Source organism: Taurulus bubalis (assembly GCF_910589615.1).
Source record: "Taurulus bubalis genome assembly, chromosome: 13".
NCBI classification, from domain to species: Eukaryota; Metazoa; Chordata; class Actinopteri; order Perciformes; family Cottidae; genus Taurulus; species Taurulus bubalis.
In genome coordinates, this window is record NC_136601.1 from 9,452,258 (window position 1) to 9,477,940 (window position 25,683).

Below are 25,683 nucleotides of genomic sequence, written 5' to 3' on the forward strand. Positions count from 1 at the left end.
TAATGAGAAGAGGATGAATATTTGCCCTAGGTTTAGCAGCTCAAAATAAGACAAGAGTAATTGCAGGAACGTGGCAGAAATGTCCACTAAAGTGGGCAATGTTACAATAAGTGATGAAGAAAGTTTGCTCTGAGGATTACTGGAATAAGTGTCGTCAAATAATATTCAGCTTTATTTCTTTGTCTACTCAGAGCTAACCTTGTCTTTGTTATATATACACACAAATGCATATATATGTTAATAAGTTCACAGTCTGAAGGCTCATTTGTGACAATTCTTTGCTCGGAGTAAGGCCTGCTCGAGTTTAAACGGTGGTCCAACAGAACAGAGTTAATTGAGCACTGTGGAGTGACTGGGGAGTATGTTTCCCATTTTAGTCATTTTGCTTCTTTGTGTCTGCAGTCCTCCTGCTGAACCCCAGTCTACTATTGCTCACGAGTCCTGGCCATTACAAATGATGAATTGCGCTACAGTTAAGCTAGAAGTAGGACAAATTGATCAAAGTGTCAGGTGCCCCCTGTGATGTCTCGGTCTCCATGAAGAAGGCAGTGAAGAAGGGGCTGTCAAAAAGTTTCTTGTGCCAAGGTGGTTGTGGATAAATGTTTACCTGCCACTTAACACGTCCTACCTTCCGTCAGCCTCACAGCGTGTCCTTGCTAGCCTACATAAGAAGAAGTAGCTAAAGATCTGGGGAGTTGATAGGTTATAGTAGCTGTAAGTTGTTCACCATATTGTTCCTTAGGTCCAGAGAAGACAAAACCCATGCCCCCCACCCCCTTTAAACCAATGAGCTTGCTATCTGAGGTGTAGTGCTGCAATTTGAGATAAGCACTACTTGGCTCGGCTTTGGGTTTTGTTCTGATAAAGCTGGTCTAATTAAGCTTGATTTAATCGGAATTGCTTTTAAGCACAGCACACAGCCAGAACAGATACTTTGATTTCAAAGTAGCCCTTGGGAAGGACTTGAGGAAGAAAGAGAAGGAATGAGATAGAGAGTAAAATTAGTGTGAGTACGAGTGAAGAGTTCTTTTTTTATTATTATTTGCATAAGACATGTTTCTATTCTTAGTTGTACTGTCTTCTTTTACTTGCTTGAACGATTGCAGGTTAGGTGGCTTGTTGCTGGAGGAGAAAGGCAAAACATGAGCAACACCGACTTTCTTTAGTAATGGCAAAATATGCGCCATTTCCTTAAATTAATCGTGTAGCATTCCGTGTCAACGTGTTTTGTTCATAAATTCAATTTGCCCATGTGTCGTGTCTCTTTGAACACACGCGGGTAACAAAAGATTGATCACCCCAGCGTCGGGAAAAGTGCTGTGTGCTGAAAGTAGCAGTTGTCTCCACTTATTTTCGAATGCTTCCCTTCAGCCATAGCTGTAAGCACAGTAGAGAAACAAGGTGCCTGGACCCTGATGGTAAACATTGGGGACGAGCTAGTTCACTCATGTACGCAAAAGAATTGATGGCCAAGTCTCCAGCTCCACAATACGTCACCCTAATGATCCTATCTTAAAATAATGTCTGTACTGGGCCGGAATGATAAAAAGGGTGCTCCTCTGACTCATTAGTAGTAGGGCGTAAAGATAGATGACCCAGATATAGAACCTAAGTTTGTTTTTGAACCCTGTTTCCATTGAGCAGTATGCCGCGTGTGCACAGTGTGTGCACAGCTTGCCATGCTGTTGGCCTCATAGCACTTCAAGTATCTCCTACCTGACTTTTCGGCCATGCTGACTGACTCCAATTCTCTAGTTTCATGGAGCTACACGACAGCTGGAACGGTGGGCCAGGGGAATGTTTTTCGAAGGCTGGTCCTGGTGTCATTGACTGAACAATGATAAAGCGCCCGAGTATTGAGCGGGCTCCACACTAAATCTTTGTAAAGAGCACTTAGCTCCCCTGCGTTAGCCACAGAAAGAATATCTGTCAATGACCATCAGTGGATGCTTTCATCCTGAGGCTCCTCTGCCTGTATTAGTTGCTAAGCTCTAAGTGTATTTTTCCTCCTCCCCAGCTGTTTACTGAAAAGAAGAACAGGCCTGAGTGACAGGCCTCTGTCTCACTCATACGTTCTATAAGAGGCTTGTTTATCACGCTCAGCTCCCTCATGCTATCGTGTACGGTGATTGTTAATGCACCTTGAGTTAGAGAGCATCCATTGCTTCCACAACCGAATACCTATAATTAGTGGATGAAGTAGTCTTCTTCTCTGTGTTTAATGCATTAATGTACAGTTGTGTTAATGCATGTCCTGTAAACAGCTTTGTCTCTGTTATCTGTTCTCTTACAGAAGGAGATGAAACTGGTGTGATGGATAGCCTAATGGAAGCTCTACAGTCCGGAGCAGCCTTCCGTGATCGGCGAAAACGCACACCACGCAATGGTAAGTCATTCAAAAACACTGTATTTATGTCTCAAGCCATACTCTTTGTTATTTCTGTCAGTCTTACCTGTCTGCAATTTCCTGTGTGTGTGTATATGTGTTTCCTTTTAATAGTTTTTTTAAGGATTTGTGACTGATGCACATAAAACACGAACAAGTACGGAAACTTATGCATTTGCAGAAAGATGTCATCGAAGCAAGCTCACATGTGGCCCAGGAAGGTCATGAGCGATTTATTGTCCCTTTGCCATTCATGAAGCACTTATTATAATGTAGTCATGCTGGGTGCAGTTGGACGTAGAGTGATTTAGTGTAATCCTGGTGTTTACACATTCCATTCTGCCATGCTAAATGGCCCGTACCCAGAGGAGTACCACCTAGTCAGGGTGTCAGGGTCAATTCATATGCAAGTCAGAGTTCTGCAGAAGAGCTACAGGTGCTGCCTGATCGCCACACTGGCAATCAGGGAAAAAATCTGACCAGTGGCTTGATTGGATGGTTTTGCAGCAGACAGACGCACCACTGCGAATCAAGCTGTAAAAATGAGCATTCATTTTAAGGCTAAGCAGCTAATTATTTGTCAAAACAATATTTTTAGATTGTTGCTGGTCAATATTTGCAATTAGAGATCTTGTAGAGTTACAATACATACAATTCAGCCGATATAGACTCCTAGTTACTCTTTGCCTATTTAATGCAGATTGACTTGCTTTTATTAGAAGATATTCTCTGTTGGTTTACAAGATATGGTGCTTTTGAATCGTTAAAGAGAAGATTAGTAGTAACAGAAAAATAAGCTGTGTCCTGTGTGTGTTTTAATTTGCATTTGTCAGTGAAAAGGTACCTAAATGGGGACGTGGCCAGGACATGTTGGTCAGGTTGCTTCTATCTAGCCCGGGTCACTTTCTCTAAAAAAAAAAAAAATTCTAACCATTGTTATAGACATAACCAGCTCCATTTTTTACTTGTACCTTGTTTATTTCCATATGTGTGTGTGTTTGTTTTTAATGTGAGCCTATGTCTGTGTCCAAAAGTGTCCACGATTGTCTTAGCAAACCTGAAGGGATTTTGCCAGACTCTGGGAGTGGTTAATTCCTTCCAAATATCTGAGATGTGTCACTTCTGATGCCTTTTTCTCATTTCCCTTTTTTCTCTATCCTTCTCCCTTTTCTCTTTTTCCATTTCTTTTTTTCATGTTTTTATTTTAATTTTATTTATCACCAACACTGTTACAGGTGATCAAAGCCCTTCCAGTCCATCCTCTCGGTGGCCGGGTGCTAACTATGGTAACAGAACCCTAGGTGTGTGTATTTAACTACCATTTAAATGCCGACCCAGCACCACCTCCTGCTGCATAACTCACGCATCCTTCCTGTCAGAAAATTCACGCTGAGCTGGTCTACAACATGCAGAGTCCTGTGCTGAGCTACTAAATTTGACTTAGCAAAGCATGAAAAGGTTTAATATGGAAAAAAGATTTACTCTATTTAAAATAGCAACCGTAAAAACTTTAGCTGGATGACAAATTTGAATGAAAATGACAAGACAACACACTTTAACACACACAGCTCACTGAAAAAAGAAACATATTATAAAGTAACTGTCACAGACAATATGATGTCCTGTGTTTTATAGGATAAAATTAAGTCAAACTATTCAACAAGGAATTGTGAAAAGCTGAGTAGATGTCAACACCAGTGGAGGTCACATCAAATGAGTCAGTATCAACAGAAAAAACATTTAACTTAAATAATGCAGCATATTTCATGTCCAGTAATATATCTTTTTGAGCATAGGATCCCATTAAAACGTGCAGCAGTAGAGAAGAAAACTCTGTACCGGACGGAGCCTTTAATCTACTGCTTGTTCTGCTGAAGCACATGACGTAAATCTTACATTGAATACCTTTAAAGTAAGAGTAATGTACTAGTATTGAAGCCCCTGTGTTGGCCGCTTGATCTCAAATGTTTAAACTTGGAGCACTAATAGTGGTCAGGCTACTGGAAGGAAATTATTTTGATCCACTCGGCATAATTTCTGTCTTGTAGAGCAGCTCGAGTTTTCATCTAATTGTCTTGCTTTTCCTGTTAACCTGTGCTGTTGAAGCATGATATCACTTTCTGTCTTGTGGCACTATTGAGGCAGTGTTTTGTTGGACCATGCTTTGGCCACTCATAATGGTTTTGTGTTATTTTTACCCTATATGTTTTGTAAATGTCAAACTGATGTCCAAAAGCTTCCCAGATATGCTACTTTCTTGCCATGCTGTGCCATCCTTCGGTGAGGCAACTGTGGGTAAAAACGAATTGCCTGGTTTTGTGTTGCAAAGATCTCTCTTTCACTAGAATGTGTTTAATCTGTGTTGGTTGCATGTCCAAATACCTGGCATTGTGCTAGTCAATACATGAATGACCCTGTATGTCAAGAATACGCAAAGTGGTATGCAGAACCAATCTTTTTTTTTTTCTTAAAAAAGTAATGTTCACCTCAGAAAATGAAACGTCACCTCTGATAAACATGTTGATATTTAATTAACAGGAAGGAGTAGGAGAGGACCTTGGCAAGCTGACACCAAACTATGAAAACCGTCTTCAAAGTGAAACGTTGCAGATTTTCTTCCGGCTCTTTGTCATCGTAGTGTGTGCAGATGAATGTCGATTGACTTCCCTCCGTGTTGCCAGCGCCTGGAACTCCGTGCTCATTTACTGGCGTCATCGAAGGCGTGTTTTGCGTCACTTGGTGGACTTTTTCTGGCGGATGGGTGGGGAGCTCTGGGCTTGGGCAGCGCAGGTTGTCTCACACACTGCCCACGCTGCAATGACACAAAGCTAGGGCTGTCAATATTGGCCCAAAAATATTATTGGAAATATTTTTTTAACAAAACACCAAGATTAAGTATTTTACTATTTGATTATCTAATTTTGCGTATTATGTCCATGACACAGTGTCCTAACTGGCCGTGAGCAAGGCAGCACTGGACAATTATCCGTTTTGACCTTTTTGTGGATGCTCGCCTGCTTGTTTTTTTGTCATTTCCAGGAAATATCCCGATATCAAACTTATGTTTTCTGTTTAAAACGTACAAATGTCGGAAGATAGCAAATTAAACTCACCTATTTTTTATGTGGTTACGTTTCCAATCTGATCTGGAGCACACAGCTGATAGTTATGTTGTTTGTACTTAATGTAATATAGCGCTTGTGGCAAGGACACCTTATCTCTTTCCCTCTGTGACCGAGTTCTCTACCATCATTTTGGTTTTTCCCAATCGAATAAGAATTTTCATATTCAAATATATTTATTTTAATATATATTCAAATTTAGAAAAATAAAAAATGTGGAACATTACTAAGCTGTCGTTAGGTTTACCTCTATGCACAACATCATCTCTAGAACCAAACTCCTGGACAGCGTTCCTCTATCTAGCGCGGACATACTAGGTGACAGTCGCCAAGTTGGTGGGGATACTCCCAAACCCCAAGATTAGCTCTGCTATGATCAATATTTCAATGACATGAAGGTCGAGAAAGGCTCTGACTGAATGCAACTGTGTGGCAGTTTGGAGTGTCAGGCTTTCTTGTAGTCCTTGTGGGACCTGGAGAGGGTACCACCTAGTCGTCTTAAGCTGAGCATGAAGGTTATGCTTGCAATGCACCAATTTAAGTTCTAACCCTTTCCTACCGTTATGAATTCTGGGCAATGATCGAAAAAAGGTAGTTCATGGGTAGGGCTGGCAGGTTTCCTTTGCTGAGTGTCTGGGTTCCTCCTGAGGAAAAAAGCCCTCAGTAGAATTGCAGCTGTCTTGTGCTGAAGAAGTCAGTTGAGGTGCGCTGGCATCTGATCAGGATGCTTCCTGATCATCTTTCTTGATCTGATCATGTATTCTTGATGTGTCCAATTGGGAAAAGACCCAGACCAGGAACTTGTTGGTTTGATATAACCTGCCTGGATGTGGCTGGGTGGATACTTATGAGGCTGGACCCTCATAAGTACCGGTAAAAAGTCAGTTCAGCATGCACTACGTTATTTGTTATGGAATAATTGTAAAACTATACTATACTCTCTGTCTCTGTTTGTGAATATACTTGATATTTAATTGAATCCTTTGTAGTTTACTATTCTTGTGAGACAACTAAGATAACTGTGTTCCTTATGGCTCTCTCTCCTGCATGGCATTGTGCATGACACTCTTCTCAGTGTACTTTTTTCAAAGTGAACATCACTATGCTAACAGAATGTATTATGCACTGACGGTCCCCTGATACGGACCTCAAAAAAGGTTTTGATAAACAGCTGCATGCATTCTTTACTCTGAGGTGATGAGGGGGGTAAATCCTTTTTATATGCCAGCTCCATGGATTCTTTTTAAAAAGAATCTGGAAGTGACTTCAGTTGAATAGAATATGGGGGTATACAGATTTCTCCTTAAATGAAATGAGAAAAAGTCCCCCCCTATGTTCTCTTGCAACTGCATTTAGAAACCAAGGAAAGGGACTAACAGATGTTTTAACACACAGTTTGAGAAAACAACTTTCTTTCTATAAAGAAAAACAATTAAGTTCCCCAGTGTCAGATGATTTTGTGACAAAAGGCATCTCAGTCACTGAAAGCTTTCTTTGAGTTGTTACTTCTTTCTGCATTGTGGTAACTGTCAATGCCTTAGTGAGTATTTAAAGAGTGATGGTATAATGTTAGGGTCAGTACAGCAACATTAATGTTTCACGTCTGTGAATACATTGGCTTTCTCTCTGACTCTAGGACTGATGCCATTCTCTGAGCAGTTGTATCAAACAGTGTGCCAAATCGATGCACTCCTGCTTGTCATGTCTGTTGTAATCTCATGCTTTAAAGCTTGATTAACCTCCTGTCATCTTCAAACGAGCAGCGTGTACAAGAAAGAGTCTCAGAGTCGCAGAAGAATCTTAGCTTGCGTCAAAGAAGTTCATTTAAACCGGGCGTTTAGTTTTTTGTCGTCCTTCAGGCTAAACTTTACTCCAGCAGAGTACCTCAAGTGTCAGGCTGAACACAATTCTAGGCGCTGCCAATCACAATTACACCCAATTCCAGAAGCATTTCCTATTTCCTTGTCTCCACTTTGTGTAAGATGGAAAACCTAACCCGGGAGTCCATACTCATGTGTTATGTAATTACACCAGCCAGTCCTAATTCAACACACAGAAGCTGGATGGATTGATGGAGACCAGAGAATCCTCATTTCTGTTGTTGGTTCAACTCATTTCAGGAAGATAAAATATCAAGTAGTTTTAGTGGCCTTAAATCCGGTTGATTTTACCCTGTATATTACTCTTTTTTGCAGACAGTGTTCTTCATGTTTAAGTTAATAACGATAAAAAAACAATCTGAGTTAGCCTACTCCTTTTCTGTCTCCTATTCCCTTTCTGATGAGACAGTTACCTGGGTATCTTGCAGGAGATTGGTGGGTAGAGAACAGGAGCATCTCGTACATCCTGGCTCATCGATTTTCGGTCGGGGATGAAAGCCACAGACTCAGTAGGTCTTTCATACTGGGGGGCATCCCAAAAGACACATCAATCAGATTTCAAACAGAACCAAGCCAATCTTATTTTTTTTACTGCCTTTTCAACGTCATTACAATCCCAAACCAGGGCCTCTCTTCTTTATATCTCTGCCCCAGTCTCCTGCTTCTCCTTCACAGGTCAGTCCATCAAAAGTTCCCTCCTGTGTTCTATATAGTAAGCCTCTTAAGGACTTATTTGACATTGAACAGGGAGGGATCATCTCATGCCCATTAAAAAATAGAGATGCAGTGATATAATGCTTGTCAGGGTTACGGAAATTCAGCCCAACTGTCTAATCCCCCGAAGCCTGGCAGTTAATTCAGCTGGTCAGGCCAGAGAGTAGGCCCCCCTGTAAGTTTAATGAAGATTAAATTACCTATTTTCTCTCATGAAATTTTTAAAGAAGAAAGGGGATGGATTTGCAAAGAGGCAAATGAAAAGACCAAAGGGATGTCTGTAAGAAGGAGATGATGGCAAAGATAAATAATTTCCCCTTGTTCTCTTATTTGACCCAACCTCATTTGTGACATAAATGATCTTTTAATACTCATACATATTACTCCTGTATTTGTTATCCACATCACCCCGTTATAGACATACATAATATGTTCAGCCTGGCAGCTATTTTCTTATCGTTCCCCTGATCTGGGGGGAAATCACTGTTTTGTTTCTTCAATAACATCACAGGAAGTGATAGTGATCGTAATTCCCTAAGCAATTAATTTGCTCACACATATGTTGTACCCATCGCTTTATCTCTCTCTTGTTGTCTCTCAACCTACAGCAGTTGTTCTCCTGTACTGTTTTAGACACACACACACACACGTGTAAGCTTGTGTCACTTATCAGATAGGGACTGTTGCTGTAGGGTGTCTCTGAGTTGAGGGCTAAAGCCCTTTGCCTCCACAAGCTCCTAGCTTCCACTTCAGGGTGTTGATAGATGTTATTCATCGAAGCAACCCCAGAGGCGATCCTGCAGGAAGTGGAGCTAACATGATTTGGGGCGAAGAGACCCAGAGGGTGTTGGTGCCTCTTGCTAGCTTGGATCGCTTAGTAGATGTGAGATATCAATTGAGTAGATGAGAGCAGAGCTCTGTAGAGACGTGCTGCTCGAAATCTATCACCTGCTACTCATAGATAAGGATATATATCAACAGCCAAAGGGAAAGGCAGATGGGAAGGAACTGAGGCATGGACAGTCACTCCATTTAACATTTTACGTCCTAGAGCATAGACAAAGCCATTGTCCCTCCCATTGACCCATAGGGCCTTTCTCTGGACCTGATCATTTTTCATCCACAACAGAAAACCCATCATGGAAATATAGATGAAGATTTGATGTACCATTTGAGTACCCTTGGCGCATAACTGATCTGTTGCTTGACTCTGCCAAGAGAGAACCTAAAGTAGGTGAAGTGTGACATGGAGCCATTTTGAGAGGATAAATCAAATCTTAATAAAAGGCGGTCTCTCTGAGTGGAGACCAGGGGTCTCTTGCCTCAGCCACTGCTGTTAAGTACACCCTAAACTATTTGCTGTTTAATTCATATTGAAGGTATCTACTTGAGTACTGGGTATCAACAGGGGGGCTCTCTGCATGCCCTTTCGATGTCATTATGCCCTTTTACAGCTCCATGTCTGAGAAGACGTAGCATGTGGAGTGCAGCTCCCTATGGTAACACTTACTTTTTCTTTTCTTATTTTGAAATAAAGTCAATGTCCTAGTGCTATAATGGACTCAGAGCTCTCAACACCTATGTCCAATATTGTCTGACTTTATTGGCCCAGGGCCTCATTGATGTGAAGAGTACTCAGCCCTCTTGCCTAGTGGACCGTCAACGAACAACTGCAGAGCAAAAATGACGACTAGCTTATCATATTCAATAATATACCAGAGTGTTTGCAGTGGGCTGTGGTTTTTTCTTGCTCACTCTCCAAACAATATTTGCTTTCAAGTATGTGGGCAGTTATGAAAGGTCACCCTAAGTGTAAATGGTCAATGCTGGATCAATTTTAGAGGGCAAATATGCTTTGGAGGCCCCATAATGGAAGGTTTCATCTTATTTTTTACCCAGGGCACACTCAAACAATAAGATTGATGTCGTTCATTGTTTGATGAATTCCTAATAGACCTATAAACTTGCAGAGCTTTAAGCCACAGGAATGCCTGTGAAAGTCGGACCATCCCACAAGCTGAAAAATTGCTCTCATATAATTCTAAAGGAATCTCACCCAAGCCATCATGCTTAGTGTTGAAGGATGGGCGACTTGTGTCGGTTGAATTAAACCTTATTTATCGCTCATTAGGCATACAGCGGGGCCTACTGATGATCAGCTAGCGAACAAATAATGTGCGATGGAATAGTATGCCATCCTGTATAGTAATGTGTTCCACTGACAATAAGAGGCAGTGCCAGAATCAAATGCTTCTTCCTCTGCTGTCATACTCATGTGCTTTTTTTAACCTCCTTAATATGATGTGGCTATTATTGAAGTATACGATATAATGCCCAGGCTGATGTTTGCATTTGAAGTGTCAGTCACAGCAATCTGTCAGCCTCAATGAGGTGGAATTAATATTTCAGGTTTCCATTAGATGGGCCTGATGTCTGTAATAGGGAGGTATAGGAAAGTAACGGCAGTTTGGGCGAATTCCCGATTGATCCAGATAAAGAGAGATTGTGTCAAAACATGTTAAATGTTCCATTCAATAGAACATACTAGTAAAGGTTGGGAACAAGGATATTAAATAAATTGCACTGGCAGCTTGAAGAAGCTGGATCTTGCAACATCGCTTTGCTGATTTTTTCACACTTAAATCAATAGTGTTACATCATGAATTTAACATGTTATCTACAAAAGGTATTGAGAAAACTCCCTGTAGTTCTTAAATGAAAACACAAAATAAGGAATTGAATGCATTTTGAAGTAGATCATTGTAAAGCAGACAAATGCATGATTGATTGAAATACTGAACAAAGTTACCTTTTAAGTGCTATAGGTGTGTACTTAAAATTGATATAAAAAATATAATCTATAATTTCTTTCAGTCTTCAAAACTTTTTTCTGCCTCATTTGGAGATCATAAGCAACCAGATCAAGGTAAAAGGTGAAGTATTTTTGAAAGATGTGATTAACTTTAATTGGATTATTGTGCACATCAATCAACACGAAGCAAATAATGTTGGACAACATTCACAACAGCAATAAGCCTCCCACGTCCTTAGTAGGATGAGCATGTTTTCACAAAAAAAGGTATTTCATTTACTTAATGTGAATGTATGCAGTAAGCCATCTATCTGGCTTTCTGAACAACAAAAAAGTCAGATATTGGTAACAAGCACTGACATGAGAATGACTTTAGGGCCCAAAAGAAATCTGTTCTTGATTGATGGTCAGTACTGCATTTGTGACGCGTCAAGTGAATCCTAATTGGCAGGAGAGCAATGTCTAATGAAAAAGAGCGAGGATATACATGTGCAATATGATATTATAGTCATATAGTTATATATGACTATAATATATAACAGCTGTTAGCGTTTGCACTTGGGGCCTACGTGCTAGTTGTAGTAGTGGATAGCTTTAAAGAGTGAAAAAGGGCAGGAGAGACTGGGAGGGTTAAATGAAGGTAAAAAACAGAATAATGCAGAATACTCCCCTCTACTCACTTTTGTACACGCACACACACACAAACTGGGTGTGCAATCAGCAAGAATGCTGCCTACACTCAGGCACTCCCCCTCCAGTCAAGCATGATTGTGCTTGACATGGTTCCATCACTAATGCTGACTGATGCCCATTAGGTAGGCTCTTCACATTTATTTATTTATCTGTTTATTTGCGTCATTTTATTTATTGATGGGCCTCGAGGGTATGATGGCAAATCTCCATTTGCTTATATTGGGAAGTAAGAAACGGAAGGCTATAAGAATGTGCAACATTTGCACATGACTGAACAAAAGACGACGAGAGGACAGAGTTTACCTTTTTTTATTTAGATTCCAGCAGTTGAAATAGCCATTCCTTTCTGGTAATGGAAAAGTGATATGGCCCATTTAGTTACTTAGCACTAATCCCAATGGTTTAGCCGCTTCTCTATTTTTTTTCGCCCTTTTATCTCTTTGTCTTTCTTCATTCGTTCTTTTGACTTCTATTTGGTTAGTGTCTGATGGAAGGATTTGAGTGGGGTCAAATTACTCCCTTGCCTGTATGAGTTTTCCCAAGCTTCAGCAGCACTCTCAGCCACATTAAGTGCATGCAGCACGTTGCTGTTGTAGTTGACCACCAAATACCCACAAGGGTTTTTAAATGCATGCTCTATTTATTGTGTTTACACAACCTTCTATATTTGTGTAAATCTATTTTTTTTTTGTTTTGGGGCTATGGTTTATTGTTGTTATGGCTTTGCATGATTTCCGTTGAAGCTTTTAAAAAGATGTCCCTTTGCTTATTGTGATTATTACATAGAATGGTGCAATTAGAACGCAATGAATGTAAGTGTAATTGTTGTTTATTTTTACAATGACATATTTGCTGTTGTTAGCTTGGAAGTCAATATCTCTGTCCTAAGATCTGCCAGAAGACCTTTGGTTCATTCTTGTAGTGGTATGAAGAATGCCAAGTTTATAACTGCTGAAGGGTAATTGTTTTAATATCCTTCCTATCCATACAATCCTCATCATTCAATTTCTAAGAATCAGTTTCCTTAATCTACAACTTTCATTAACTTTTTCCAAGGGTAAATCTTAGATCAGCTGCAGCATAATATAAATGGAGATTTAGCAGCTGATTTAAATGTGATAATGCCTATAAAGGTGGGTAAAGGGGGACTAAACAGAGCTGGGGATCTCCTCTAATAAGGGGATCAGTTGTCTGATTTAAGACTCACTATAGGATTAATGGGAGAGGATAAAAGAGTGTTTGCACCTGTGTATTCGAGAGCAATTGTATCCCCCCATCGGGAGTTGAAGAGGAAAGAAATCAGTTACAACTCTTTATACATTTTTACCACATGCCCAAAATGATATGAGGAGCTACCAAGCTCCCTCTTCAGCAGGAGCTGATTAGCATCTGTGCTCTTACGAAGATATGAATCCTACCCAACTGCATCTGTGAGTTTATTTGAATTCATCCAAAACACTTACTGTGTTGAGAAGGAGGGGGGAAATAAACAAGAAGGGAACACAACAGCTTGGTATTCATGAATTCCATAAATTACAATGTCGCTCCGCTTCGAGATGACTAATATGTCAAGTTTAAAAATAGACTCTTTGCCACAGTTCAGACCCTCTGCCTCCAGTGGATGAGGGTTAACAGATAGTAGGTAAAGGGGAGAGATTTGTGATTCGGTGTGTTTGTGTCGCTGTGAGTGTGGTGTCTGACTTGACTACTTGTATACATGCAAAGATGTATTTGTGTGTTTATTTGTCTATATAAAGATCATAACCTGAAGTGATGGTGGCAGGATGAGGGCTTGAGAAGTAGCTGAACACTATGGGCATGGGTCATGCATTAGTGGAAGTCCAGTGGAGGTTCTGAGTTTTAACATCTCCACCCTGAAGGCATTGCCAGCCAAGTAAAGGATGAGGCTGCACACTGCATTACAACTCAACTATTATTGTTATATATTTTTTTCCTTCCACTCTGGATGACTTTTTACAAGTGGCTCAGGTCACTGTTGCCCTGGGGCGGATTATGGCCAATGGAAGCTGTGATGTTCCTTAAGATTTCCGACAAGTGAGGGAAAGGACTGTGTGTCTGGGTGTGTGCGTCCATACGTTTGATATTTGTTGTGTGTGTGCATGTTGTTTTTGTGTGATTGTGTGTGCTGCCTATTTGTGGGAATGTTTACTGAAGCTTAGTGTTCCTTGGCAGGCCAGCGGTTCACCGGATTTCTGTGTCACAGTGTGACTCACACAGGTTCGCTTTTTAAGGAGACAGTGAGGTCAGCGTAGAAACTACTGCCACAGATACGTTGTCTGAATCTTATTCCAGACAGATTCCAGCTCTGGCATCGCTGAATATTCATAAACATTCTGTATTGGCTAAATATAGCATTCCATCATTGTAAATATTCAGCCACCATACATTATGATTAGTGAGAGAGCATGTAAAATCGTTTATGGCCTGCATTATTAAAGTTGCATACACGGTAAGGCTCTTTCTTCACTTGTGACACCACCATTAATATGTTGATGGTGGTGAAAACAGTCTGTCTGAAGAATTGATTTTTCTTTTGTCAATTGTAAAAGTTTTATGACAGTCAATATGGCTGAAGAAGCAGCCCTTTCATTATTTTACTGGATCTGCTGCTTGCTGAATAGATGGATCCTGCTTATAAACCTTGAATAATTGAACAGGGGAATCAGTCAATGAGAGGGGGAGAGGACCAAGGTCTTGATGGCTTGATGGCCGGGATGACAGCTTGTGAAAGAAAAAGACAGCAGACTGATTAGCCAATGTGTCATATTGCTTCATTGCTGTCTGTAAACTATGCTCTCTCGTCTCTTTTTGCCCTCTCACTCATCCCATGTCTTAGTCTATTACTCTCCCTACTAACTCATTCACTCCCACCTCCACCTCTTTACTCTTGTATTACTCCAATGTCTTCCTCATCAGCCTCACTTTGCGACATTCCTCATCGTCCTAATCTTCAACCTAATGTTTTCTTTAAATGTGTTATTTAGCCTCACATCCTGTCTCCACCCATCCCAATGACCCTGTGTCACTCCAGGCAGAATTATTACTCTTGCATGGAACATCGGCTCAGTGGCGCCGTACTCTGCTCTCCGCATTATCCATTTATGGAGTATCCCCTTTTGTGGTGAGCCATCTTCCTATAGCCCTGTAATGATAAGAGTCTTGGTGACCCTGTGCATTTGCACTGTAATATAAGACTTTCTCATTAGCCCATGGATTGTGCGCTCTCTCATGTCAATTACATTAATTGCCACACATCACTGCCTGCCATGTCCCTCAGTATTCTGTTACACTACTGGCATTATCTGTCCTGCATCACCCAACTGTGGCCCGCAATCTCTTCGCCAGGTTGGTGAGAAAGGTAATTGAAAAATGTTATATCGAAAATTGGATAAGATGTTTTTAGTCAAAAAATCTCAAGGAGATAATCTGGCCAGTTTGTTTGTGCTTTGTTACATGAATGGATGCCAATGAAAGAAACACATTTTTTAGATCAAATAAATTGGAGCCAAGTGCCCTTCCACCCCCACACCATCTCTCTGTTGTCAGTCATCTCTCCTCATAATAGGGAAGCAGGGCCGCTACCGTAATTGCTTTGATGGTCCAGCCTGAAAAAAAATCACTTCTGGGCATAAAGAGAGGCCTTGGAGATGGCAGCCAGAGAGAAAAGGTGCGAATGAATTAAAGCACTTTGCGTTCCTCTGGGGCATGTGGCCCAGATTTTTCTTTTAAAAAAAAAAAAAAAATTCTAAGGAGAGGAATGAGTATGGGGGTGGGGTGTGCCGCTTTCCTCCCAGAGCAAATGGCAGTAAAAGCAATAATACACATCCAGCCTCCATTATGCCAAAATGGAGAGCTTTTTCAGGAAAAACACAATGGCACTGACATAGTTAACTGGCAGGTGGAGAAAGGAGGATTTCATTGGAAATAATCTAATTTTGAATGGAGCTCCCATCTATGGGAGAACCTCTGGCCATGCCTTTTGTGAAGGAACAAAAGTTTGGCCCTTTGGAAGCAATGCTTTGAATGTTTCAGTAGAACTGGGTGAATGGGCCATGTTGATGTCCCAAGGTCCCAAGTGCTGAGGATTGCAACAGGCAGACATCAGACAGGGTATTTTGCAGCAGCCCATAGCTTCCTTTGGACCTGAATTCACTGCCCTCCCTTCCTTCATCATCTTCAACCTTGAACCAAACAGAAAGGTTTTCGGCAATTGTACTTATTGGCATTGTATTCATACTGAGAATGGTAATCACCCGCAAATACCTACTGAATGAAGTAGCATGAACTTAGGATACTATGTCATAACTATGCGACTGAAGTAATCTCTCTGTATAAAGAAACTGCTGTCTTATATAGCTCAGCTTGGGGTTTGATATGTGGACCAGCAGAGGTGACGGAGAGTTAGATATATGGCTGAAAAGACAGATTTGAGTAGGCTTAATGTAGCAAGACTGTTCAGATCTCAAAAGCTATGTAACGTTCTTTTAAAATTGTACAAACAGAAGTCTGGTCAATGTAATACATCATTTTCAGTTTCCTCTGACTAACTGACGTGCCCATGATTCAGATATTTTCATTTTTCTGATTTGAAGCAGACGGGGGATGGATAGATGGTGCCTTTAGCTGGTGGGTGACTAAGGAGAAACTGCTGTTTTCAGTAAAAGTTCAATTATGACTACAAGCTGCACAGGGTGAGTTTTCGTAACTATGACACAAAAGCAGTTGGGCCATTTGACTAATCCTCCTACAACTCCACAAAACCTCCAGGGGTCACAAGCCCCTAAAACAAGACTCCATGGGTGTCTAGAACATCATTCTTTCCCAATGGCCTAGCCTTTTTTTCCCATGCACGCCCCTTGTTAGTTCCACCCGGATCCTTTTGCTTCTTTTGAACTCAAGCCACCAACCCAGCTTGCATCCCCCAATTCCTAGCTATTGAACCACATCGTTGACCCCCTTTTTGGAGGACATTGCTTTTGTTTGTGGTTGACAGCCCATTCAATCCATCAGAGCTCCAGGTGCGGATCACTTGCAAGGGAATTAGTCGTCCACAAAAATGGCGGTTGATTGCATCCAAAGGATAACATATATAACTTTGAATCTTTGAAAAGGAGAACTATTAAAGCTGTCAAATATGTGTGTCATCTGCCAAAATGTACAAAAGAACTAAAAACAAAGATAAGTAAACTGATATAATTTCCCCAAAAAGAAAGTTTTGACACAAGTCAACTTCAATCCTTTATTCTCTCCTTTAATAGCATTATTTTATGTCTGTCTTGACAATCATGTTCCACATCAGCCTAAGAATGAGCAGTGGTTATAATTGCGTTTCATATAATCATTTTTGCTTCTTTATTGTCGACAAGAGTACAGTTTTCCTTGTCAAGTTAAGTTAAGCACACTCATATTATGCAATCATTTGAAGAGTGTTCTTTAACAAAAAATGAGGTTGCACATCCACACGCAACAGAGACCAACCATTATCAGTGCCGACTAGCTAATTACGGAGTCTCTCTGACCTGTTACTTGCCAAGAAGTGTGCGCGAGTATGTCGCCGTGTATCCGACCATGTGTTTCATGGAAATGTCTAAGGCATTACTTCTGCCCTTCCTCCATCCATAATTAACCTCCCTCCATTCATAATTCAGATGTGTTCTTCACACATCTTCTGGTGATATGACATTATTTTGCAGTGGCTAAACAGACATTGTGATGCCCCAGGTGCATGTGCATGCATGCGTCTGCCTGACACACTTTTGACTGTCAAGGCTCCACCCCAGCCACAAGTGCACGGTGGAAGACAAAGCTGCCGCCACTTCCTTTCTTTGTTACAATTGCAGGACGAGTGTATCGGCTTATTCGTTTGCAATGAAGGTTTATATTTTTAGTTGTCATTGTTTTCACATGGTCTGTGCCAGCAAATACACCTGTGCTTCCTGCTAGAGCTTAGAGAGAACTCATAGCTTTTCATAGCATATTATGAGTAATACATTTGCCTTTTCATGGGCAGAAGAGTTGGAAATAGAACCACAAAGGGGGGAAAGGAAAAGAAAGCGGAAGAGAAAAGAAAGAAGAGGTTGCATGATTGTATCAGGTGACGCAGAGAGGTCATGAGAGAAAAGAGCTGAGACTTAGGGAGAGGGGGATGGGGAAGGAGGCATCCCATTGCCCAAACAGCACTCAATATTGTGTCCAGTCCTGAAGGATGTGACATATTTCTCCAGTCTTTGTTTGCTGCTTTAATCAGCTTACATATGTCCTGGATGGAAATTGAATTTGTCTGGAAAAGAGGAAGATACTATTGGCTCTACCACTGCCTCTGGTCTGTGTGTGTGTGTGTGTGTGTGTGTGTGTGTGTGTGTGTGTGTGTGTGTGTGTGTGTGTGTGTGTGTGTGTGTGTGTGTGTGTGTGTGTGCGTGTGTGTGTGTGTGCGCGCGTGTGTGTGTGTGTGTGTCAGCGCAATTGCTTGTGAGTGTCTGTTTCTGTTTGTGGGTATCTGTGCATGTGCACGTGTGCAAGTATAGCCGCACCAGAGCCAACCAATTCATAACAGCAATGGATTGTGTTTCTCTCATACATCATTGTCAATGCTGCTCACCTCTGCAGCGCCAGCTTATTTAATGGCCACGACCTAAACTCAGTGTGTGCAAAAGACCCCCACTCTCCTTTTCTACCCATTTGGCCTCTGGCATTTGGAAGTGTTTGTGTTGGTTACATGTGTGAAACGGACAGTGTGTGTGTGTGAGAGTTTTTGTTCATTTATTTTTGTGTAAATGCAGGGTTTATAGAAAAGGCTTTTCAGTATTGTTGAATGTTACGCACATAAGTAGATGTCAGTTGACACATTGAAGCAACCCACCTGGGATTCAACAAATGACAGATCTCACCATATGCTGCTTCACTGTGCTGTTGAAACAACCGAGGATTTGCACCCAACTTCATCTTGGGTTTAAGACGACTGTATATAAAGGCACACTTCATTAATCTGTCCATCTACTGGGGGTTTTGAACAGTCTGTGTGACACAGCTAGACTTTCCTCTGTGAGTTCATCCCTCAACAGATCACAACTTTATGGATAACATCTTTTTTTATTATTTTGAGGCAGTGCAATCTTTTTCCGCAGTCATGATTGATCACAAATATCACAGAGTATGTTCCTGACTTGCAGCAGAGATTTTAAATAGGGAAGTCTAGCACCTTTGAACTGCAGATTGCACTGGAGTGAGTCGAGCATTCTCAGAAAAGGAAGGCCAAGATTATTCACCGTTTTCTATGAGGCATACTCGCCCTGTCTTTTGTTCACAGAAGGTAGCGTATGTCAAGTAAAAAAGTGCAGCCCAAGATACGGTACGGATACAGACATCTCATCGAAACATCTTTATTTGGAAGTAAAGAAATCAAAGAATATTTTATGTGTGTGATACATGCAAGTATCGTGCTACTATCCACACAATGTTGCCATTACTGTAGGTTCCATACTGCAGCCACATTAACACACCCTCCAGAGTAGGTCACAGTTTCTCACAAATACCTAAATACAGTACCTGCTCTTTTTAGGTCACTTCATTAGCTTGGGAGTGCTGCGTTCTGGGGGAAGGTTATAAAGGCATTCTTGATTCAGATGCAAATGGGACAGTTATCAGCAGCCAGGACCTGATGAATAATGGGATGTACAAAACGCACGGCCCTGCATAAGGAAATGAAAGAGCGCCTCTTTTCTGCTCCACTGATTTCATTATAGACACTATTATTGGCTTAGAATGGCAACATCTATTATCTCGAGTCAGAATAAGACCTTTTCTTTTCTTTTTTGATGCGGACAGTCTTTTACTACTGTCAAACCTCATCAAATATTGCTGCCCCAGATAGGGCAACAGGCACAATGTTGAGTGCGGGAGCCTTCAGGCAGTGGTCAGATATAGGAACTGTTAATGTCTTTTTAGCCTTGAGATGGAGCTCTGCACTGATGGCTGTAATGCATGGCTCTTACCCGACTTTTTCAGTATCTGGTAATTGTGCAGCAGCTATATGAAGGATAATTTGGTTTGTCTCTGACCACTGGAAGCTGATTTTACTTCTGAAATATGTGGTTATTTTTAATCCATATATTGTTGTTATGCATTTTATTTATAAGTGTGTGGCAACATACTAAAACTGGTACTGAAATGTTGACTAGGTTTGTTATTTTTGGGAAGCAATACCTATAAAGTAAATGCATTTTTTTTGAGCTGTTTAGTTCGTGGAAGATATTTCATTCTTTTCGACAGCTCCACAACAATGACATAATACAACATGACGTGACATTCATTGTTCAATTCAGAATGCCTTTTTCAAGTGCAGCATCGTACTACTGAATTTCTCCTGAATTTACTTTAATAAAGGGACAAAAAAGTGAAAAGTAGATCATTTGGAGTGGAGGATCTAAGAATAGAAGTGAGCCTGTGGCATAGGGCAGAGGGAACAAGGAGGCAGAGGGTTCGGCTGTGAATAAGACTCACTGACGATGTGATACCACTGTAACTAACCTCTTGGGATTTGTAATGTGTTTCTTTACCTTAGCTAATACTACCCTCTGACTTGCCCACAGCATTATCATATATTTTCATAATGTCCTAATTGTATAGTGCTTTATAGTGAATAACCACACATTAGGTGATTCCTGGATATTTAAGTGTATTGCAGTGATTCAGTTACAGTGTAGGCTGTGTTACAAAAAGATTATTAATAAGGACCGAGACTAAATTGATTGCTACTAGAAAATATATTACAATTACATTTCACATGATGTTGGTGAAGTAGTGTCTTAGTGATCTTAAGAAATAGTATGTAAACATTCAATCAGAATAAATTATTGGGAAAGCTTTCAAAATTCATATTCTGCCTCAAACTGAACCACTGCCACATGCAGATGCTCTCAATCTGCCTTTTTACGTATTTTTTTGTGGGATCACCATAGGCACAACTGTATGTGCATACGATGTAAAAAAATCCTAAATTTAGCGTTGGTCTGAGGATTTCTAAGAACCCTTGTTTTAGATAACAGACAAAAGGTAGATCTTGGACAGTCTTGCCTTTCCTTTATCCAAAATGACTGCCGTTCTACCCCAGAAGCATATGATTACAATACACATCCAGTCTAATCCCTAAATTACCCCACAACGATGGCAATCTGTCTTGCAAAAATTGACTAAGCTGGCAAGGTGGCAGAGGAACAAAGTGGATAACAATATCTTTGCCAGCCACCGCATAGGACAGACACTTTTATCAGAGGGCCCCTGCATGTTGTGAAGTTAAGCAAATTTGTTATGCTTTCAGTGAAGCACTGTGTAGTGTAGGTACCTTATAAAAGGGTTTACGGCGACTCTTGCCAACCGGGTAAAACATTCTTTTCTTCACAAAAATATCTGGCTTTGGTTAGATTATGTCTGTTTCTATTCCTGAGCTCGGTGTGTTGGGGCTCAATTCGCCAGGCCCTTCACCTCTCATAGCTTAGCCTTAATCTGCATTTAACGGTGGCCCGGAAAAGACACAAGTGATTATCACAACGTCATGTGCACAGAAGCCTTTATTTAATAATTTGTTTTAATGTCTTTGACTCTTTTCGACGTGTCATCTGAATTCTTAATCTTAAGAGGATAACAAATGGGGAGACAGGAGCTAATTTTAATATTTGAGAATTCCCCATTTGATTGTGTTGTATTCATGTTTTTTCAAGTTGTGGGAAAAATTGGTTTGGTTTCTAGGACAAGAGTTTGATGTAAATTGGATATAATTCAGTGAAACAAACAGTTAACATGATCATGTTAGGGAAGCCACAAAGGGGTTCAGTTAATTGATCAGATTTTATAATTCCAAACTAGGAAATCATGCGGTTTTCTAATGCAATGTATTGTTACCCGTGACAGTTATGCCTCTTTTTCATTTATTCAAAGCATGCTGAACCTTTAGTAGATTAAATCCATTCCTTGTTGAAGCCGTGTTCTCCTCATTTCCCCTTTCCTTTACTGTCATAGTCAGGAAACCTTCAGGCACCTTCTCCCCAGCACACACACAGGCACACACCATCCCCTCTCCTCTAGTCTGGTATGTAGTCCAAGTGATTGGATGAATAAGTTGTGCCATCCCATATGGTGGGCTGTCCTGCTGGATCTGATCACAGTAGTGAATGAAGGAGCCCATGAGTCACCACCGGTTTGTTCTGCCGCACTTGTCACGCTGTGCTGTCGCATACTTCCCTCTCTCCCTCCGTCCATCCTGCCAGCCAACAGACGCCGTGCCTTTTAAACTCTCTCGCCCTGTCGTTCACTGTCTTCCTTTCTCATGCACATCATAACTGCAATTCTTTTGCATGACCGCTCCCCTTGCTCCTCCCCCTTTTTCCTCTGCTTTCACACTCTCTCCTTCCCTTTCTTTTCTTTCTCTCCATACCCCTGGATGAGGTAAAAAGCTGTGCTCTGTTCCCTGACAGCCTAAACGTCAAGATGTTCCCCAAGCTATGCACTTCCTTCACAGTCAGCGCCAACATCATTGTCATTTATAAACATTGTATGCCAGCTCTGTAGGGTAATGGCTAATTTCTCCCACCACACGGCTCTTCATTAAAAGTTGATTTTCTGTCAAAATGTATCCCAATCAAATTAGCTGCAGCTACTTGAACAACTTTGGTTGCTCACTCTGATGCATCCATGGTTATATTTTTAATCAGTAAAGCTGTTCATGTATTTGCTTGAGAAGATCTGGTTTGATTTAAGTAAACATTGTGTGGTTAAATAACCAATAGAGCACAAGAGATGTCTTGATATAGGAAAGTAATAGACAAGATTGAGGTGTGGACTTTCCCAACGCATAATGGAACTACCTCCCACCTCCATTATTTTCATGGATCAGGACACCTCAGAGGTCTTTATCGGGAGAAACAACTGCCAATTAACAAAGAACATAAAAGAGTAAATTGTGTTTAATTAACTAAGGACAAATAAAAGGTTTGAAAAAAAGAGATATTTATTAAAGAACGTGCTTGTCTGACTTAAATACAGCTTGATAACATCATCAGCCTAAGTGCATTTGACAAGAGCAGCACCAGACTTCTAAAGGTTAAAAGGTTAGGAGGTCATTTAGGCCCCAAAATGTGACTTTGCCTCATTGTTAATAACTATATGACTGTGTGTCTTCGCTTCATCTTTTACTATTGACCGTGTGGCCTTTTATGTGTTCAGGTGCAGCGTTACACACAAAATTGTACATATGCACACAAACAAATTACATTCTCAGGCAGAAATGATTGCTGAGCACAGGGAACCCTTGCTGAGATGTTGTGTCATTTGGGTGCAGGGTGTAAGTGATGGTCAGCTGCTGGAGGTCATTGCTCAAGCTACTTTGATGCTTTGTTCCATATTAGGGATATCAATCCATATCCAATAGATTTTATCGCTCGACACATGCAAGCTCTCATGAGTGCTGGGTTTAAAAGTGGCCCCTCGTTCCAAGACTATTCACTACTGTTTCCCAATAATATTAAAAAGCCTTTTCATGTTTGGCAATTTCTTCTCTTCCTCAATGCCTTCCACACTCCCTCCTCTTCTCCATAACCTTCTCAAATGTTCTTTCCTTTATTTATGTTCCTTTCTTCTTCAGTATTATTTTTCAGAAAAAGGAAAATCAATACGCTCCCTCTCTCGACCATGAGAAAGCTGAGAAAGTAAACACTTACAATAAGTTGAGAGAGGTGTTTTCTGTTCGAATTCCAAGTTTCTGAAAGTGTGTGCACACACGCTCTTTGTCTAATTATCTACTTTTGTCATGTTGCCACAAAGAAACCACTGGGTGCTGGAGTGGCTGATATCAGGAGCATATTGTTGCCATGGAATGACGGCACTGGCGATAGTGTTCGCAGTGTCTAAATTACTGCTCTCTGGGGTACTGGCTGCTTTACTATCATTAGCACGGCTATTACAAAGATTGGTGAAGGAAGGGTGCTGAGACCCTGGCAGGAGACCAGCTGACTATTCCTCCGGCTGGCAGGGTCATGCAGGAAGTGTAGTCTGCTTCCACCACACAAACACCCTCCTCCCACTATGTCTCCATTGAGACCTGGCTGCAGCCCACAGATTAGGTGTGTGTGTGTGTGTGTGTGTGTGTGTGTGTGTGTGTGTGTGTGTGTGTGTGTGTGTGTGTGTGTGTGTGTGTGTGTTTGTGGGGACCAAATATCCTCATGAAACATGAGAACATATTTTAACTACTTCTGGAAAAGGAGTTAGGTTTAGAGCTATGAGAATTTTAGGTTGCGGTATTGTAAACGGAAGATTTGACTCCAAAAGGAAATTTCGGTCCTCACAGACATGGAACAAATATCTATGTTCGTGTGTGAGGAAGAGAGGGAGGAGGAACAGAGTTAAGGAAGGTCAGAGTTATTAGTCCAAAATCTCGCCTTGGGCGCCAAATGCCAGGCCTGCAGGCAGTGAGCAATCATTCTAGCAAGACTCCTGCCACTTCTACCAAGTTATTTAACCTTTCATGAAAGAATAGTAATCCGCTCTTCATGTCATCTTCTGTTCCACAGCTATACACTCAGCGCTAATGACACGTCTGCCTGTAACCTTACTTAGTTAACGAAGGTAAAGTGTTAACTGCATCCACTGCAGCCGGAATGGCATTTCACGGAAGCTCAGCAGAGTTATAAGTGATGAGTACATGTGTTTATGTGCGTAAGTGACAGAGAGAGAAAGATAAAAAATAATTATAATAAGGCATGGCTCTGCATTTAGTCGATTACAGGGTGAATATGGGAATGAGCCAGCAATGCTGCATCAAGTGGATAGGGTTCACCTTGCCAATAACATGACATTTTCCACCAGCAATAATGCAGGCTTAATTCGGCTCTGAAGAGCATCTGGTGCAAATTGGACATTGTTGCTCCTTAGCATCACTGCATGAATGATGGGCTCTCTATTTATACCTCTCTCCAGTGTGATAATGGTGTTGAGTCTGTTGACATGATGGACTGTTATTTTCGTGAGATTAATGTAGATGTGGATTCACGTTGGACGTTTATGAAAAGAACAGCCATGAAAGAAGAATGAGTGTGGGTTTGTACACACGTCTGCACGTGTACATGCACCTGACTTTGTTTTTATACATTTCTATGAGTGCATTTGCATGTACCTGTGCATGTGGTTCCAAGGTGTGTGTCGTCGGGGGCCACTGAGGAGGAGCATGTTAACCAGAGGAGCAGCCGGTCCACCAGATGTTCTGTTCCCACTAGGCTTGTCACAAGTGGACCTTTACTTCTGTCCCTGCAGTACACACACGCACACAGACACACACACACACACACACACACACCCCTACACACACATACACAGGATTTCAGCAGACTATACATAGCACATGCACTGCAACACAGAACGGAAAGCTACTTTATGCTGTTGCCAATGTAGATTTGCATAAAATGAGGATCTTGTTCAAAGGGTGCTGAAGTGAAGAACATGCAAACCCACATGGTCTCAATGATAAGGCTTTTTTCCCCTCACCAACAGTGTTTTAGATCGTGTCCTTAGAAAATCTCAAACGTTTCTTCACAACACTCAAGTGTATATTGTTAATTGGTATTTTCAAAGTCAAAAGCATGTTCCACATACTTAAGATATGTGACAGAAATGAGCAGTGTCTTCAATAAGAAACTACCTCTGCACACAGAACAGCGGTTTTGACAATCAATGCCAATTCCCAGTGCCATTTCCCATGCCACTGGTTTATTTGCTCCCCTGCATCCTGGTGTAGTGGGCTCATTCTCATCTTCATATACCATGGTTGGGTGCCTTTCACGGTGCCATGATCCTAGGTAGAGGATGTGGCCATTTGGAAATGTCATGAGAAAGGTCGAGACCATCATTGCGGCCCAGTTCAACAGGCTGATTTATGAGTTTCTAGCAAATGAAATATAGTAAGCGGCTAGTAGAACAAGGAGGCCACTATAGCCACCCCAAAGGTCACCTAACTTAATTTCAATTAGGCCCAGGGGAGGTCAGGAAAATATGTCATTGTTGGAAATAGTG

The 25,683-nt window shown here is 41.1% G+C and overlaps 1 protein-coding gene across 1 annotated transcript in view; it reads left to right on the top strand.

The window, feature by feature from the left end:
* Window positions 1–25,683, top strand: part of diaph2 (diaphanous-related formin 2) — a gene marked incomplete at both ends in the record, with an annotated part of 346,857 nt that overhangs the window by 306,394 nt on the left and 14,780 nt on the right. The window contains 2 exons of the mRNA XM_079228942.1: window positions 2,294–2,386; window positions 3,622–3,672. Of these exons, the coding sequence (XP_079085068.1) occupies window positions 2,294–2,386; window positions 3,622–3,672 (144 nt within the window). The remainder of the gene's footprint in view (window positions 1–2,293; window positions 2,387–3,621; window positions 3,673–25,683) is intronic.